Source organism: Mytilus edulis, chromosome 4, assembly GCF_963676685.1.
Source record: "Mytilus edulis chromosome 4, xbMytEdul2.2, whole genome shotgun sequence".
NCBI lineage: Eukaryota > Metazoa > Mollusca > Bivalvia > Mytilida > Mytilidae > Mytilus > Mytilus edulis.
The window spans coordinates 30,940,420-30,959,755 of NC_092347.1; the positions used below are offsets into that span (position 1 = coordinate 30,940,420).

General features: G+C 33.2%; 1 protein-coding gene across 1 annotated transcript; it reads left to right on the forward strand.

Annotated features, from left to right (window-relative positions):
- Nucleotides 1-1,324: 1,324 nt before the first annotated feature.
- Nucleotides 1,325-19,268, forward strand: LOC139519437 (mesenchyme-specific cell surface glycoprotein-like). Its single transcript, XM_071311533.1, has 11 exons — nucleotides 1,325-1,388; nucleotides 6,350-6,550; nucleotides 6,913-7,152; nucleotides 10,884-11,073; nucleotides 12,225-12,360; nucleotides 12,851-12,965; nucleotides 13,850-14,029; nucleotides 14,419-14,490; nucleotides 15,030-15,280; nucleotides 18,365-18,588; nucleotides 19,123-19,268. Exons 1-11 carry the CDS (start codon nucleotides 1,379-1,381, stop codon nucleotides 19,223-19,225), a joined length of 1,722 nt encoding a protein of 573 aa, XP_071167634.1. The 5' UTR covers nucleotides 1,325-1,378; the 3' UTR covers nucleotides 19,226-19,268.
- Nucleotides 19,269-19,336: the final 68 nt, after the last annotated feature.

Here is a 19,336-nt window from a genome sequence, read left to right on the forward strand (position 1 = left end):
TATTGTAAATTATTTGTACGATTGTTGTGAGCTGCAAGGATTTAAAATCATGCTTTATGAATTGAAAGCACACAAGTATTTTTATTCACGACCGTTTAAAATATTACAATACAAAAAAATAAATAATAATTACTCATAAAACATAAAAACTAAAATGGTATGAAATAATAAATGTAGAAATATAATGATTATTGTTTATACACATTTTTTTTGTGGGATGCAAGAATTTATTTAGATTTAATTTTTATGTTTCCTTTACAAATGAATATTAAAAAATACCAAAACAGAGTATATTGTCATATAAAATACTTTAATTGCAACTCTGAAAATATTCTGATTGCAATCATTGTTAGTTTCTCCAGAAACATAAAATACAGTATTTATTTTGTATATATTTGTTTGTTTCCGATTGAATTAAATACTTTTGATAAGATTATTATCTTTCTGTTTTCCGATCTAATATTATTTATCTTTCTGTTTTCCGATCTAATATTAATATTTTAACCAGAATGTTATCTCCCGTAAGTCTAGTATGATAAAATACACAGTATCCCGTGGTTAAATCTTCAAACATGATTAGTTTACATGTTATCGAGACAACAGACAATGCCACGTTATAATAGACCAAGATACACACAGTACACAGTGGTTGTTTTAAAACAAATATAATTGCGTCGTCAAGGGCTATCAAGGGACCATATCATAGACGTAGATAAAAACATGTTAAACCTGTATATATGACCGAAAACTTTAGAGACGTTCCGAGAATTTTATTCTGACTTCCGGCCGAGAGATATCGAGTGGCCCATAGACACATTCAAAACTCACCAATATATAATCATGAACCCCCTGGCTAAAAACTGACCTAATATTATGAAATTGTTAAAACTGTCGATGATCAATAGTATTATTGTGTTTTCTAACAACCACATATCAAAGAGTACCTTTCCAGAGAACGCCATGGGCTGTCTTGGTTGTGTGCTCAAACGTGTTAGACCTAGAAACAATAAGCAAATGTTCTTTCACAATTATTCAGATATGAATAAAAAAAAATCCAACACGTGTTTAACTGACCTTGAAACAAAAGTGGTGTGATCTGGAGATAAAAAAAAAAATGAATTATGGAAATACCAGTTGACGACAAATATATAGTTGACACCATAACGTGACTTAAAACTACATGTGCCCACCGATATCTATCTCCGCGACTGTCTAGTTTGGTCTACATTGAGAGCAAGGAAAATGCTTTCGAAAATGTATTCCATGTTCAATTAACTTTTCACCGATTTGACCTTTAGAATGTTAGTGATAACCATGACTTCGTGTCTTATCTTCTGGGTATTTCACTTCCATATTTACTATTTGATTGTTCACGGGGATGGCACCAGGTAAAGCATTTATGACATTTTGACAAAAATGTTACTTGTTGGCTTATGTTTCTAAATACTTTAATATTTGACTCGCACTTACAGCTTCCTGTTCTTGATTGAACTAAGATTTTAATATTCGTTTTTAAGTTAGGATTTCTGTAATAAACATGCAAACAGGAATTGGTTGATGTGTGTCAATAAAATTGAAAACTGCTTTACTAGCATATTGCAAATACTATTTAATGAACTATTCTCGCAAACAGCGGAGATTAAGACGGATTTTATGTAACAGTGCTCATCTTTTATTTTTCCGGTAGCAGCCACGAAAGTTTTTTGTGCAATGAAGTATACTTTTTTGTTGCAAATTTTGTTCAAAAATATTTTACATTATATTTTATAACCTGGGGTCTAGATATTGGTCCTCGTTTCACAAATTGAGATCACGGTACGAACTATCATGGACTATTATGCATACAATGATCATTATTTGTAAGCATGCATAACAAATAATATGCTATCTTGATTAGGTCTTCAAATCACGTGCATTGGTATGCCATTTTAGGATAAAACTTAATACATATGTACGTATTAATAAATAAAATTTGATGTGGTATAACACCTCCACGTGCCAATGTGTACTCTCGTACTGTTACAACACATTTAAAGACAGCTAGTTTGGGTTTAGACTTGGAATTAAGACATCGTCTCCGACGTTTCGTCCCCGAGGTTAATATCACCAGCCCAGTAGTCAGCACTTCGGTGTTGACATGAATATCAATTATATGGTCATTTAAATAAATTTCCTGTTACAAAATTTTGAATTTTTTTAAAAACTAAGGACTTTCTTATCCCAGGAATAGATTACCTTAGCCGTATTTGGCACAACTTTTTTGGAATTTTTGGTCCTCAATGCTCTTCAACCTTTTACTTGTTTGGATTCATAACTATTTTGATCTGAGCGTCACTGATGAGACCTATGAAGAAGAAACGCGCGCGTATTAAATTATAATCCTGGTACCTTTGATAACTATTTACACCACTCGGCCGATGCCACTGCTGGTGGACGTTTCGTCCCCGAGGGCACTATCACTAGCCCAGTAGTCAGCACTTCGGTGTTGACATGAATATCAATTATATGGTCATTTAAATAAATCTCCTGTTACAAAATTTTGAATTTTTCAAAAACTAAGGATTTTCTTATCCATGGAATAGATTACCTTAGCCGTATTTGGCACAACTTTTTTGGAATTTTTGGTCCTCAATGCTCTTCAACCATGTACTTGTTTGGCTTTTTAACTTTTTTGATCTGAGTGTCACTGATGAGTCTTATGTGGGCGTGCTGCATTTCCGCTAATTTTACTAAGTTTCCGCATATTTAAAGTATACGATTCCGCAATTTGTATTAATTACTTTTCCGGAAATTTACCTGGTAAATTATAAATATTTGAATATGATCATATTAGATAAATATTTTATTTTATTTTTTTAATAAAGAAAAGGTTCTGATCTTATGTCTTCAATATATTATATTAGATACATGTATAACTAGTTGACTCTGGTAAGGATTTTGGTAAATGGCTAACACATTTCTTTGGTTTGGCTTACTTGCCAACTGACATGATTAAAGCATCCTTACCACATCGCCCAATATCTATTTGTTGAATTAATAGCCGATTCTCCATCTGACGATAAATGCATGAAGTTTGCCGATTATATGTTGGAATTTTATATAGATAGCAATTCGAGATTTCCACCAACCATTTGGGCATCACCTCCTGACCCCGACCAAAAGAGAACAACGAATGGTGCCGAGTATTTTCATGCCCACCTTAACGAGCAGAGTGACGCTAGCCATCCTAACATTTTTGTCTGTGTCGATGTGTAATTGAAACTGCAAACAACATCTTACATAAATATGAGAATTCTAACTGTAAAAGCAACCGTTCGGAAATATGAAAAGAAGAAGATGAACTTCCTTCTTGAAATGAACTACTGTGGACTTTGTACGATGTGTTGGCTTCAAATATTTTGCCAGAACTGACTTATGAATTCATATCAAGATATACCGGATTATTGCTAACTTTTGAACATACGTTTTCATCCATTTTAATGATGAATTTTACTTGCATGTTTTGATGACCTTCAACTTCATAAATATTGATTTTTTTATTATGGCTTTGCTTTCGACCAACAGGTATTCCTTAATTATTTGCGGAAAAGCAATAATTATTTTTTGCGGAATAGTTACTTTTTTTTCGGAAAAGTAAGATATTTATTTGCGGAAACGTAGACTTTTTTTCCGGAAACGTCATCTTTTTTTTCCGGAAAAGTAATGCCAATTTGCGGAAACGTAAAACACCGTCTTATGTAGACGAAACGCGCGTCTAGCGTATTAAATTATAATCCTGGTACCTTTGATAACTATATCTCCTTTTGTATTTGTTCATAATCAAGAATTTCAACACATTTAATTAGCTTTACATGCATTTCTTTCGAGAAAAGATTCTTGATGATGTTCTTAAAAGTTATTTTTACTTAGTCTTATTTAACCCTTTCCCTTTCATGCATTTTAGACCTTTATTTATCGAAAATACATTATCGAAGTTTAAATGAATACAGCATTCGCACCAATGGTCATACACATGCCATGTTGGGCTCAAATGAAAGATAATATGTAAAATATTTCAAAATATAGTTTGAAGATAATTCTTCATTTTTTGGTCAGGTGGTATATTTCCAAAAGTCACGTGATTGTTGGAGAAAAAGTGAAAAAATACGAAATCCTTGGGCAAAAAGTCGTGCAGAGACATATTGGTGGGCTAATAGGGTCAGGTTTTGGTGGAAACACAATGCCTCGAGTCTGTTAAAGCCATATAAGTTATCATAGTGGTATAAATAGACGCATTACGTGCTATTGGCCTTAGAATATCGATGTCCGTAACATTCAAAATAATTGATTTTAGACGCTCTTTTTGTCTGATTTCAAACTTGGACCCTAGTTATTTGTCTAATTCGTTTTCAATCAATCAGCAACCTAAACATTGTTTTTACAAGGGAAAATTCATTGAATTACCAATGCTAGCTTGATCTGGGACACCCTTGACCGAGCCCGAAGGAACAAAGGGGGTAAAAAAGGGGGGCAATTTTGCACACACATTCTTTTAAAAAAATTTCGTAGGTTTCCTTTTTAAAATTGAAAGTAAAGTTAAGTTAAGTTACATTTAATGTAGGTTAAGTTAAGTTACATTTAATTTAAGTTAAGTTATATTTGATATAGGTTAAGTTAAGTTACATTTGATATAGGAAATTATTTTTCCAACTCCGGCAGTGAGATTCGAACTCTCAATCCAGCGTACCCCTATGCCACAGGCATTGTAGTGAATTTATTGAAATTTAAGTACTTAAGGATGTACTTAGGTGAGGTAAGGTGAAAATTAATAAATTAAGAAGTTAAAACTGATACTTTAAGTTGGTAGAGCATCAATTAAGGATAAAAATAAGCTAAAAATATTGATAGGTCATGGACCGACCTCCTTTACAAGATATTTGAGATTTAGAATATGGCGGGAAAAGGTTGACTCGGACATTTACCTTATATTTGCATTGATATTATTAGGTCTCAAAACAAAAGAAAGAAAATTAATCAATTTTAGTAAATGACCTTTCATGAGCTATTAAGTCTTATATGAAAAAATAAATGGGTGTTATGGGGCAAAATATTTTACATTGTATTGTATTGAAAAACACCAAGGAGTCCGAACATTTGACACAAATTCCAAAACCTCACCTAAGTACATCCTTAAGTCTGCTACTACGGAAAAAATAAAAAAAAATAAAAATAATATAATAAAATAATATAATAATTTTCTTTTTGTAATTATGTTTTCAGATGATTATTTTTTTGTTGCCAAATGCATGATTTTTACGCAAATCTAGGAGGAATCCAATCTGTAAACTGTCATTTTTTCATTGAAATATACATTTTTCTTTATTCAAACAAAAGTGTTTTCAACTTTAGTATACCGCAACACTTACGAAACCAGATTTTGTTACATCTATTTCAACTTTGCCAAAAAAAATCAGAACATTTTTTTAATAGCGGTTTTTGTCTCTTTTCTCATAATATCTTTAAGAATTGACTTCAGATTTTTAGCGTATTTCAAGTTTGTGATTGCGCTGCTACATTAAAAATTACATTTGCAACTAGTGTACATGCAGGTTAGAACAATTAGTTTAATACTATTCTTCAAAAACTCACTGCACAGTTATTGAAAAAAGTCATAAATCCTCTTAAAAGAGCAGTTTTCTTTGCACTTCTTTTTGAAAATATTACTCAAATTTCGAAGAAAAATAAATGGTTTTTACAGAAAAATTACACATCAGTAAGGGGCGACTTGTTTATTAACTAATAATGATAGAGGTTTGGTGTACATTAAATCGCATTGTTGGTTATCTGAGGATTAATTTGAGCCCTTAACCACAATTGTACGTCAGCAAATGGCGATTAAACAAGTCTAAAAGTCCCAAAAAAATCTTGAAATTGGTTTCACCGGTAAGCTGTACTGGTGTGAAAGGGAGAGGGTTAAGTTCACTGGTGAGAGGAATTAGTTTGTCAACAGCAGATAGAGCACGTGTTCAAACCAAACAGCCAGAGAGAAAAAAAACATTTCAAAAATTAAATATAAGTTAACTTTTCTTTAAATTCAAAATTCGAGAAGACAACTGAATTTATGGAAAAGTCAAATAAATAATATATGTTTTTAAGATATCAATCAATTATAGTGTTTACTAAGATTGGAAACTACCAGAAATTAAACCGAGGTTAATCGAACAAATTGTTTGATGATGACAAGATGCAGTTGTATTTGAGTCAAAATTTTATTTCACACAATTGGGATAAAAAAACATTCAATGGAAATAAACTGACTAAAAAACTTTGTCTTTTTACATTGTATGTATTTATTTACTCATTTATCTAGGAATGCCCACCACAAAATCCGTCGTCGGTACTATTGTACTACTATGTTGCTGCAGTGGGGCGTTTGCAGGATTTTATTTGAAGTCTTTATCCTATACAAAACTGCCAGCAACCATATCTCCAACGAAAACCTTCAAAATGTTTGCTGGTACAGCCGAGGAAGCAGCCTATGATCCAACAAATGAAATGTTGTATGTTGTTGGTAAGTTGAATAAAATTGAGCTTTGAAATGGGGAATGTGTCAAAGAGACAACCCGACTAAAGACCAGAAAACAGAAGAAGGTCACCGATGTTTTTTTTTTAAATTTCATCCATGTATAGTTTTATACTAGTATACGGAACTGTGGATAAGAACTAAAAACTCTTCTGTGAATAAATAAAAATCTAATCTATATAATAAATAATTGAATTGTATTTTGTGGAAAACAAAAAACAACATAAAGTTAATAGTTCGGCTAGTTGAGGAATAATATGCCTGTATACCATATTATATAAAATAAGTTATATAGGTTCAAATAATTTTACTTTTAATTTACAAAATGTCATTGGTATTCATTTGAACAGGTGAAGATTCTGGTCTCATGCACGTAATTGACGTATCAGATCCTGAAATGCCTCGAGTAGCAGCAACCCACACTTTCTCCAAGAGTGGTGACGGTAAACCCCGAGATGTTGCTGTGTGTGGAACAGAAGTTGCTGTCGTTTTGTCTTCACCTATAAGGGATGTGTATGAGGGACATGTTTACTTCTTTCATACACTAACCAGAGCAGAATCACAACTTCAATATGACGGGAAACTTCCTGGTATATATACACACTTTGATATACACACACTTTGATATACACACACTATGATATACACATACTTTTTTGTCATTAGATTTTGCCATGTGATTGTGGACTTTCCGAATTGATTTTCCTCTGAGTTCAGTATTTGTGTGGTTTTACTTTTTGATACACACTTTAATATTCATTCGCTTTGATATACATAGTTATATATATATATATTGATATATATATATATATATATATATATATATATACGTCTGAGTCAGTGACAACCCAACAACAGATGTATCCATCGGATCGCCATCAATGATGGTGATACATGGCTGTGTACATAATGTATATACAACTCATCTAAACATCAACCCAACAATGTTAGATCTGTAAATTTGCTTTCGCAAATTTTTGGTTCTTCCCTCGCCGGGATTCGAACCCATGCTACTGTGATATCGTGACACCAAATCGCCTGCACTGCAGCCGTCCCGCTAGACCACACGACCACCTGGGCTCTCAAAAAAAGAGCTTTCGGTGGGCATGTGTTACCTTTCCACGTCAGTTTTAATCTAGCGGCGTACTACAGTACATGATATATAAGGCATGAAGATGGTATTGTTACAGATCAGCTAAATTATCTATAGTAAAGGATCCTACAAATTATTGTAAGATACAGTCACAGAAAATAATTATATTCATAAGTACGTCTGAGTCAGTGACAACCCTACAACAGATGTATCCATCGGATCGCCATCAATGATGGTGATACATGGCTGTGTACATAATGTATATACAACTCATCTAAACATCAACCCAACAATGTTAGATCTGTAAATTTGCTTTCGCAAATTTTTGGTTCTTCCCTCGCCGGGATTCGAACCCATGCTACTGTGATATCGTGACACCAAATCGCCTGCACTGCAGCCGTCCCGCTAGACCACACGACCACCTGGGCTCTCAAAAAAAGAGCTTTCGGTGGGCATGTGTTACCTTTCCACGTCAGTTTTAATCTAGCGGCGTACTACAGTACATGATATATAAGGCATGAAGAACGGCTGCAGTGCAGGCGATTTGGTGTCACGATATCACAGTAGCATGGGTTCGAATCCCGGCGAGGGAAGAACCAAAAATTTGCGAAAGCAAATTTACAGATCTAACATTGTTGGGTTGATGTTTAGATGAGTTGTATATACATTATGTACACAGCCAAGTATCACCATCATTGATGGCGATCCGATGGATACATCTGTTGTAGGGTTGTCACTGACTCAGACGTACTTATGAATATAATTATTTTCTGTGACTGTATCTTACATTAATTTGTAGGATCCTTTACTATAGATAATTTAGCTGATCTGTAACAATAACATCTTCATGCCTTATATATCATGTACTGTAGTACGCCGCTAGATTAAAACTGACGTGGAAAGGTAACACATGCCCACCGAAAGCTCTTTTTTTGAGAGCCCAGGTGGTCGTGTGGTCTAGCGGGACGGCTGCAGTGCAGGCGATTTGGTGTCACGATATCACAGTAGCATGGGTTCGAATCCCGGCGAGGGAAGAACCAAAAATTTGCGAAAGCAAACTTACAGATCTAACATTGTTGGGTTGATGTTTAGATGAGTTGTATATACATTATGTACACAGCAATGTATCACCATCATTGATGGCGATCCGATGGATACATCTGTTGTAGGGTTGTCACTGACTCAGACGTACTTATGAATATAATCATTTTCTGTGACTGTATCTTACATAAATTTGTAGGATCCTTTACTATAGATAATTTAGCTGATCTGTAACAATAACATCTTCATGCCTTATATATCATGTACTGTAGTACGCCGCTAGATTAAAACTGACGTGGAAAGGTAACACATGCCCACCGAAAGCTCTTTTTTTGAGAGCCCAGGTGGTCGTGTGGTCTAGCGGGACGGCTGCAGTGCAGGCGATTTGGTGTCACGATATCACAGTAGCATGGGTTCGAATCCCGGCGAGGGAAGAACCAAAAATTTGCGAAAGCAAATTTACAGATCTAACATTGTTGGGTTGATGTTTAGATGAGTTGTATATACATTATGTACACAGCCATGTATCACCATCATTGATGGCGATCCGATGGATACATCTGTTGTAGGGTTGTCACTGACTCAGACGTACTTGTGAATATAATTATTTTCTGTGACTGTATCTTACATTAATTTGTAGGATCCTTTACTATAGATAATTTAGCTGATCTGTAACAATAACATCTTCATGCCTTATATATCATGTACTGTAGTACGCCACTAGATTAAAACTGACGTGGAAAGGTAACACATGCCCACCGAAAGCTCTTTTTTTGAGAGCCCAGGTGGTCGTGTGGTCTAGCGGGACGGCTGCAGTGCAGGCGATTTGGTGTCACGATATCACAGTAGCATGGGTTCGAATCCCGGCGAGGGAAGAACCAAAAATTTGCGAAAGCAAATTTACAGATCTAACATTGTGGGGTTGATGTTTAGATGAGTTGTATATATATATACTTTGTTATACACACATGGATATACACACACAGTTTGATATGCACACATTTGATATATATACTTTGTTATACACACATGGATATACACACACAGTTAGATATGCACACATTTGATATACACACACTTTGATATACATAAATATTGATTTACACACGCTTTTATATAAACTCATTGATATACACACACATTGATATACACACACTTTAATATACACGCGCTTTTATATATACACACTTTGATATATACACTCATTGATATACACACACTTTGATATACACACTCTTTGATATACACACACTTCGATATAAAAGCACTTTGATATACACACACTTTGATATACACGCGCTTATATATACACACTTTGATATACACTCACTTTGATATAGATGCACTTTGATATACACATTTTTAGATATTAACGCACTTTGATATACACACACTTTGATATACACGCGCTTTTATATATACAAACATTGATATACTCACACTTTGATATATACACACTTTGATATACACACACTTTGATATACACGCACTTTGATATCCACGCACTTTGATATATACGCACTTTGATATACACGCACTTTGATATACACGCACTTTGATATACATACACTTTGATATACACGCACTTGGTCTATATACACTTTGATATACACGCACTTTGATATATATGCACTTTGATATATACGCACTTTGATATACACGCACTATGATATATATGCACTTTAATATACACACACTTTGATATACACACATTTTGATATACACACACTTTGATATACACACATTTTGATATACACACACTTTGATATACTCACACTTTGATATACACACACTTTGATAAAACATTTCAGTATAGTCTTTATTAAAACCGTCTTCTTTCAGTTTGTCATACTTTCCTTTGACCTTAAGATTCTATTTCATTTGAGGCTGAGATATTCCATTCGTTGATAGAATGATTGCATTCTATCTGAAGGTTTTTATTTAGTTCTCAAGTATGAAACCCAATTTAATAATCGGAAAAACTGCTTTGCAACATCAACGCTTCTTTTTCTTTTGGTTCCAAGTATATAAATTTGCATGTGTTATATCTAATGATAATCTAATGAAAAAAAAATGACAATTGAATGCATTTAACAAAACAAAATCAAACGGAAATCAAAACAAAACAAAACAAAAACATTTTATTTCAAATTTCACTTTGACAGTTGAGATAATCTGTATTTTCAGTGGGTCCTAGTCCGGACATGATAACCTTCAACCCAGCATGCACACAAATCCTCGTGGCCAATGAAGGACAAGTTGGTAAGGATATAGCCAATCAATTCTCAGACCCACACGGAACAGTCACTATAATACAGAGAGAGAGATATGGAAACCCATCAGAACAAACAGTTGATTTTTCAAAAGGAGAAGGACAGTAAGAATATTTTTTTTATTATTACATACATTGGTAAAGGGTCGGTACTTTTTTTATATATACTATCCTCCTGGGCACACCCTAAATCTACTGTTCCTGAATTTTTATTTTTTTTCTATCTCGTGCCAGTGACCCAAAATCTTGTGATATTTTACCATTGAAGTACAATGTAATGGATTATCCAATCGAAAATCCACTGGTGAATCTGCTTCTCTCCTTCTCCTTATATGAAGGTACGGAATCGGTCGAGTTGTGAATTATCTAAATTATTATACCCAGTATGTTTTTTCTATATAAAAAATAATGAAATAGTTGTGCTATTTCATTCCCAGACTATTTGCCAGGCAATAGTTTCAAAGACTATTACCCCGGTTAATAGTTTCATCATCATCTTTTCCGTACTTTTTCGTGCTTATTTTTCATTGGACAATAATGATGCCATTGTCTATTTTGAACGCCAAACTCTAATATTGTAAACGGTATAATCTGTTTGTGTCGATTTTAATTTCACTTACAAGAAGCAATTACAAAGGAGAGAAAATCTTCGCGCGCATTATTAAAAGAACATTATTCATAATATGTCGTCGTATTCTAAAAGTGAATTTGCGTTTGGTGTATTTTAGCTTAAATTCAATATATACACGGAAAATTTAACACAAGTATTTCTAGTCTTGATTACAATTTATGAAATATTTACAAATCCAAGAAGAACTATATAAAAAAGAAACGTATAGTTCATCTTGTGCATGTCAAGTTATGTGACATTTTTTTCTTTTCTTTCGGATGATATATTTACACTTTAAGAAAATTAGTTAATTTGGTATATAAAAACCCTTAATGACTGTGTGTTGTTCAGTATAATAAAACACCTAATGACTGGTTGTGCGGGTAATAGCAAGTGTGTTGTCCCTTCGCATACCAACTATTGCTCTCGGCTTTGCCTCGAGCAATACTTGGTATCTCAGGGACAACACACTTGCTATTAACCTCACACCCAGTCAATAGGTGTATAATGTTCTTATAATTCACGTGTGTTCAGTCATCGAGATAAATTCAATCTTAAAGTTAAACATATTTGTAGGTTGTTGCTGGCGTTTAGCTATTTAAGTTTTAAAAACATTGCATATAAGATATAATTAATGTTGTTTTAGATATAGTCTGCGAAGACCTTCATATTATATACCACCTAATATATGGCCAAGTACCCCACCAACATTTACTCAGGATGCAGAGCCTGAATATATCGTTGTTTCTCCTGATGGAAGATTAGCTTATATCATCCTTCAGGTACTAATAGTATACGGTACTCATAGCTTATATGACACCAAGCACTTATATATTATTGAATTCAGTATTGACCTATGTGTATCACATAAAAAAACATCGCAAATGACGTCATTAGATAAACAGAATGAAACAACATACACAACGGTTTCGTTAATAACAATAAAAAAAAATCGGTACTAAGCCTACATGTATTTTCAGATTGTTGTTAAAAGTGGAAGACAGTGAGTTGGTCGACTGGACTTCAGTTCATAAAATGATATGGATAATTGTCAATCAATTGTCAAGTTTGCTACAAAAATCAAAAATGATACCTATATTATGATTGTCACAGAAAAAAGCATTTTATCAAAACATAAAAGTAGGTGATACAGGGCCATATATTTTACCCTATATCGAAGGGAAAAAACAACGAGTCCAAACATCTGAATTTTTTTTTAAACCTGACATTACTAAATCGTTAAAAGTAAACAGAAGTCTTGTGTCTTTACAGAAAAATAATGCCATAGCAACACTCGACCTTAGAACATTTGAAATGAAATCTATAACCTCAATACCTAGAAAAGAATGGAGAGACGACGGAATGGACCCTAGTGATAGAGATGGAGGTAAGAGGTGTTAAATAGGGCTGTTTTCTGTCCCTGTAAGAGGCTTTGGTAGGGTTGTTGTCTCATTGACACATTCCTCATTTCCATTTTCAATATCAGTTTATACTTGGGAAATGATCGTTCTAGTTTTAAGTGTAGATAAAAAAAAATATATGGTATGATTGCCAATGAAACCACTCTCCACAAGAGACCAAATATCATAAGAATAGGCCTTTTCTGGTGGAAGAAGACTGTTTTGGTGTATAATACACATAATTAAAATAAAACTCCTTGGAACTGGTAGAATTGAGCAAATGTTTTTTTTAAAATAGATATACTGGTTTAATTGTGTTGACGTCGGATTTCAAAATCACCTTAGTCTTAACCTGGGCACAATTTTGGCTAAACCAGAAACTGGTGAAATGAATTATTTAAATCAATTTAAAGTCATCACTTTACGTACTAACTTTACAAAATACATATTTTCAAGACAAGAAGAAGTATCTTTAAAAAATGCATAAACAGAAGACTCAGAACAGTCCATTATAAACTTAACACTTGAGGGTGTTACAACGTATGACCTGATATTCATTAAACGGATTAAATTTTTTGCAAGGAAATCTTATTCTTATTTGAAACATTTTGATGTGGAAAAAAAATATGCATGATGACTTTTTTAAAAACATTATTTTTATTATATTACCAGGACCTGCTGGAAATAAGCAAATGTTTTTTTTTCTTCAAAAATTGATACTCTGGTATGATTGAGTTGCGGGAGTTGACGTCGCATTAAAAAAAATATTTCGTTTTAACGCGTGGACATCCCAGAAGATTAAAAAAACAAAAAACAATATTGAAAATGAATATGTGCAAGTAAAGGATTATGGAAAAATTCTACATTTCAGGTGCACATTTAAGCAAGTTTCCATTATACAGTATTAAGCAACCAGACAATACAAAGATACTAACAGTAGGAAAGACAAACTATTTAATAACTGCTGATGAAGGTCATTATGTTACATACACAAGGGCAACTCATGGTTTTGATTGGAGTGACCACCAGAGAGCGGATGTTTTAACCAGAGGTATAAGTTTAGATAAAATGTTGATAGCCCAATGAGAACATATTCTTAAATCATACACAAAATCTCGTTTGACATTCATGTTTTATTCATACATACCAATTCTGAAGTAAATTTTAGATAATTGTGTTCACACGTAATGATAGAAACTAGCATACCCTTTATAGGTTGCTATTCGGTGTGAGCCAATGGCTCCATGTTGAAGGTCGTACTTTGACTTATAATGGTTTACTTGTACAAATTGTGACTTGGAGGAAGAGTTGTCTCATTAGCGTCCATACCACGTCTTTCATGAAGAATTCTACGCAACATTGCCGTCTATGCGATTATTGGGACGATAAAGTACTGCAAATTTCACGAAAAAATTATTCTATTTTATCTTTTGTTGATAGGTAAAAAGTTTGACGAAAATGCAATAAACAATCAGACTTTCATCGCTCAACTCACAGCTGATTCTAAAGCAGGTAATGTTAACTTATCCTAGCATTTATTATTTAGTAAAACTATTCAGTTCGACTTGGAACTGAAAAACTATAAAATATTTTTTTAAACCATCTTTTGATTTTGATTTTATCAGTTTTATAGTAGAGTTCGTCTTTTTGAGTTGGCCTTTGTGTTCGGTATTTTAGTATTAGTTTTATATTAGTATTGTTACACACATCGTAATCCTTCTGTTTGTGTGTCATTGTGATTAGATTATCCGATTTATATTAGTTTTTTTCTTGTCAATTTTTTTCTTGAGATTCTTAGATAAAGTTTCGACAGAACCACCCTACAAAATGTATTCACTCAAGATTACTTTTAATTTTAGCTATCGAGAGTGCATAAATATTTTCTGAAATAATTTACAGCAGGTAAAAGTAAAATATTAAGTACAATGCTCCGAAAAGATATGGCGGGAAATTACAGGAGACAAAATTAATCGACAAGTAGTGTATCAAACTGGTCAGAAACGGTTAAAACGCACACAAATTCAAATATAAGTAAACTTTCTTTCATTTAGGTAGATTACAAGTCAGTCAAACGGAGGGATATAATCCATTTACACAGAAACTTTCAAGAGCTTCACATTTCGGTGGCCGTGGATTTTCAATATGGAATGCAAATACATTTTCACTGATTTATGACTCCAAAGATGAAATTGAGAGAAAGACAGATCTGTTATTCCCTGATGTGTTTAATAGTGATTGTTTACCAAATACAATGACATACCAATCTCCTGCTAACTTGAAAGACACAACCTCGGACGATATGGTAAGATATTATACTTGTTCACGTGACATTTATCTGGGAAAGTACCCGTAGAACAAACAAGTTGCTTTCTTTAAAAAAAAGAAATGCAATCGTAAACCCAAATGCTTGTTTGGCATTATATATATATTAGATAATTGTTTAATAAAGATGTATTGTCTTATATTACTTTTGTCGTGCATAAGAATTAGAAACTGACATTGCCTGTTTAGTGGTTTAAATAATGTAATACCGGCTTCACACATCAACGTATAGATCCGACGTACGTCGGCCGAGGTAAAAAAAATCATGCACGCTACCAAAACGCTAGTAATTTTGATGCATTCAACCTGTCAATCATATCTGTATCGTGTGCACAACGAGCTTAAAGCGTGTATTGGGTGTGCGTAAAGCGTACCTTAGCGTTTCTCCTGGTCTTCCTACATTCCCAACTGCAGGTCTGTCTATATGTGAATGTTTGTCAATAAGTCTGTCACATTCGCCCGTCTGTTTACATGTTTACCAGTCCGTCTATGTCCACTGGTTCGTCTACATGTTCACTAGCTTTGAAATAGCTTTCGGTAAGTGCGATTATTTCAGTGATTTGTGTCTATTGTTTTTATGTATTAAGTGATTATTGTGCACCGTACCCATAATTTTAGGGACGCGAATTGCAACTGATATTTTACAGTTTTTTCTTGTGTTGTCCTTAAGGTTTACTTCATTTGGGAGGGTTGGGTTTATGGCCACCACATCATTGTTAATGTGCCAATGAACATTCTAAAGCCAGAAACATGTAGTACAGCGGTTGTTGTTCATAATTCATGTCGGTCAAGTTGTTTACGTAAATTATTTTGTTATCAATAAGGCTGTTTAGTTTTGTTTGATTTTTGTTTTTAAATCTTAATGGTCGGGGCATTTAATAGCCGACTAAATAGTAGTTTTTTTTTTTCATTTTTGGAGGCCGCTCGGTGGCCTTTAAAGACTTACTACCACGTCATTGTAACTCTGGTTGGTATTTGTATCATTAGTGCTGGACTATGGTCGATCCTATATGCACCTTTGAGGCAGGCGGGATATTTTTGTAGATCTTGTACAGCTCAAACTAATGTGAGTAGTTCCTGTACTTCTATGCCAGTCCCATGTTGCATGGTTAGAGAGGGTGTAATATCTTCTGTAGGTTTGATGAAGTTTCACCCGTATCGGACTTCTTTTCCTAAATGAAAGCTTTAAGGCGACGAGTATTTTTGTATGCAATGTGCCCTTAACGTGTCTAAAACTAATCTGTAGCGTTTTCAACGCTCGTGTAGCGTGTATATTATGTGCTTGCAGTTTACAGTTACATGTATATACGTTTGACAAACGCTTGAGCTGAATGATTTTTTTTATGTTCCATTAAAATTTTCCTGAAGTAAAAGCGTTCACCAAGCGTTTACCTTTGCATTTCGACGTACTTCAAACTTATGGAACGCGTGTTTAAACGCTTGCGTAAAGTTCCTCTGGTGAGCAACTAAGTTACGCATACGATGATACGGACTTTGTTAATTTTCTTTTTTGACTGATTGTTTTACATTGTCATTTCGGGGCCTTTTATAGCCGACTATGCGGTACGTGCTTTGCCTGTTGTTGAAGGCCGTACGGTGACCCATAGTTTGTATTTCTGTGTTATTTTGGTTTCTTGCAGATAGTTGTCTCATTGACACCAAACCCGATATCTTCTTTTTTTATATTCGATATCTTATCGCCGACCTGGTTAAGTCTGCTAAAAATGCATTCATGATTCATTTTTAGGTTATCAGTCGTAATTAAAGTGGCACATTTAATTCGTTGTTTCATTGCTTGAAGTATCATTTCTTACATCTGCATGGTCAAATGTGTATTTTTTTTAAAATAAATTTTAGATTTAGATTTCAGTCACGGTTATTTTTTCCCCCTTCATATTGAATATCTATACTTATCAGTCGCATTTTAATGACGAAAAGGATTCAGAGGTTATTAAAAAAGTAAATAATGTTGCAATATTTAAACAAAGAAAATAACTTTAAATTTGCAATATTAATGAAAATAAATACGGACATAACTTTCATAATTAATTTTAACGTTATTTTCAATAAACGATTTTTTTTTAAATCCTCGTTTTTACACCTATTTGAGGCACGTATTTATGATTATATTTCCATGTCCTTGGTCTATCCTAGACGTAAAATTTCAAAAAGTGCTAATACTTTTTTTAAAGATATTATTTTTAATTGTTCTCGTTCAAAGTATTTTATTTTTTCATATTCAATATCTATTTAATTTTATTTTTAATAACCATTTTTTTTTTATTAAAGTTGCAATATTTAACCAAAAAAAATAACTGTAATTTAATCATATGCAAGAAAGACTTCCCTTTAATTTCAGTATAAAAAAAAATAAATAGCTTGCTTTTTACAACATGTACATCTTCACTAAACGTAAAATCTAAAATAAAATGCTACTAAAACTCTTTCTAAAGATTTTATTTTTAATTATTCTCGTTCAGAATATAAAGTGCATTGTTTACATGAAATCTTATCTCATATCTAAACACAGCTGGTTACATCGTTTGACTAATTAAAATACTACGCATGTAGGTTAATATTAGCAGCTTGTAATCGTGTGCAAGAAAATATTATATCATAATAAATTTCAAATCATACATAAAATATCTCTATAGCAACTTAAGATGCTAATGCATATTCAACAGATTTGTAAGCTATTGCGCATGCATTTGAACGGTGGTCATAGCTATTGCGCATGTATTTGAAAGGTGGTCATAGAAAGACCAGAAGTGTTCCGACTAACATCCGGTGTTCCGAAAGACTACATCACTCGTCCAATATATACTGCGTAAACCCTCAGGGGTTTACGCAAAAAGAGGATAACTTGTTTGACGGAAAACTGCTGTAAATAGTATGTTTTTTTCGATTATCAATTTTTGCCTTTTTCGATTTCACCTTTCAATTAGCGAAAAGTAGCATAAAAGAGAAATTTTGAATACTTCTTTTTAAATGGAGTGAATTCAGTCTTTTTCTATAGAAGGAAAAAACTATGTCATGGGTAAAATAAACTTTTTCCCAATTGCAGGGACCAAAGTTAAATGCTTTAGATGTGGCAACAGACAATGAAGATACTTTCTTATTGACCGGAAGTGAGACAAGTGGTGTTCTGTTCCTGTATTCAATCAATACTACTTCCGGCTACCCTATACCTAAGTTTGAGAGTGCTCACAGAGCTGGTCTGACTGACTATGTTTGGTCTGAACTTTACGAAATGAATGAGGCTGGTGATGCTCAAATGTCAGCAATTGGGTAATGTATTGTCTAGTATCTAGTATATCATACGTTCGCTGGCGTATTGTTTGCTATCTTGAATCTGATTATATAGATTTACCAAATCGAGAGCGAAATATAAAAGTATTTACATTGTGTCTGTTTGGTTGACTTAAAATATACATGCATTCAATTATTTGGACTTTCCATGTTTAAATATGGTTACATTAGAATCGTTTATTAAGTATGCAAAAATGGTGGATGAAAACATCTAAATATACATTTTTTATTAAAATTTCGGAATAGTGACTAATAATATATTAATGCATGGGTTTATACTTTCTCCCCTATATTTCAGTTATTCGTTAATTCATGTTGATATAAGCATTTCAATTTTAGTATGGAATTCCTAGATGTCACAAAAGAAAAAAAAATAGATTTGCACATTTTATTTGCCAAAGCAAACAAATCAGTTTTCCAATTATTCTTTTTTCATAAAAAAAAAAGTTACTTTTTAATGGCAATACTTATAGTAAATACAGAATTTTAAATTGATTTTTTTTTATTTTTCAGCATCATCAAATCGAGTGAACACCGAGCCAATAAGACAATGGCATACGTCATCGGTAGTGCCTCTGGTACCGTGTCTCTGTATGAAATCAAACGAACCACATAAACACAAATAATATTATGCTCTCAATAAACAATGATATATGGAACTTTTGATATGAAAACTGATGTGTAAAATGAGTTAATTATTAATTTCCACTATTTATCTCTGAAAGGA

What these genes read in the sequence shown, in the direction of transcription:
- LOC139519437 (XM_071311533.1), top strand. An exon ending in TTTTCAAAAGGAGAAGGACA is followed by an intron (nt 11,074 to 12,224) that starts GTAAGAATATTT and finishes ATGTTGTTTTAG; the next exon opens with ATATAGTCTGCGAAGACCTT. An exon ending in AGCGGATGTTTTAACCAGAG is followed by an intron (nt 14,030 to 14,418) that starts GTATAAGTTTAG and finishes TTTTGTTGATAG; the next exon opens with GTAAAAAGTTTGACGAAAAT.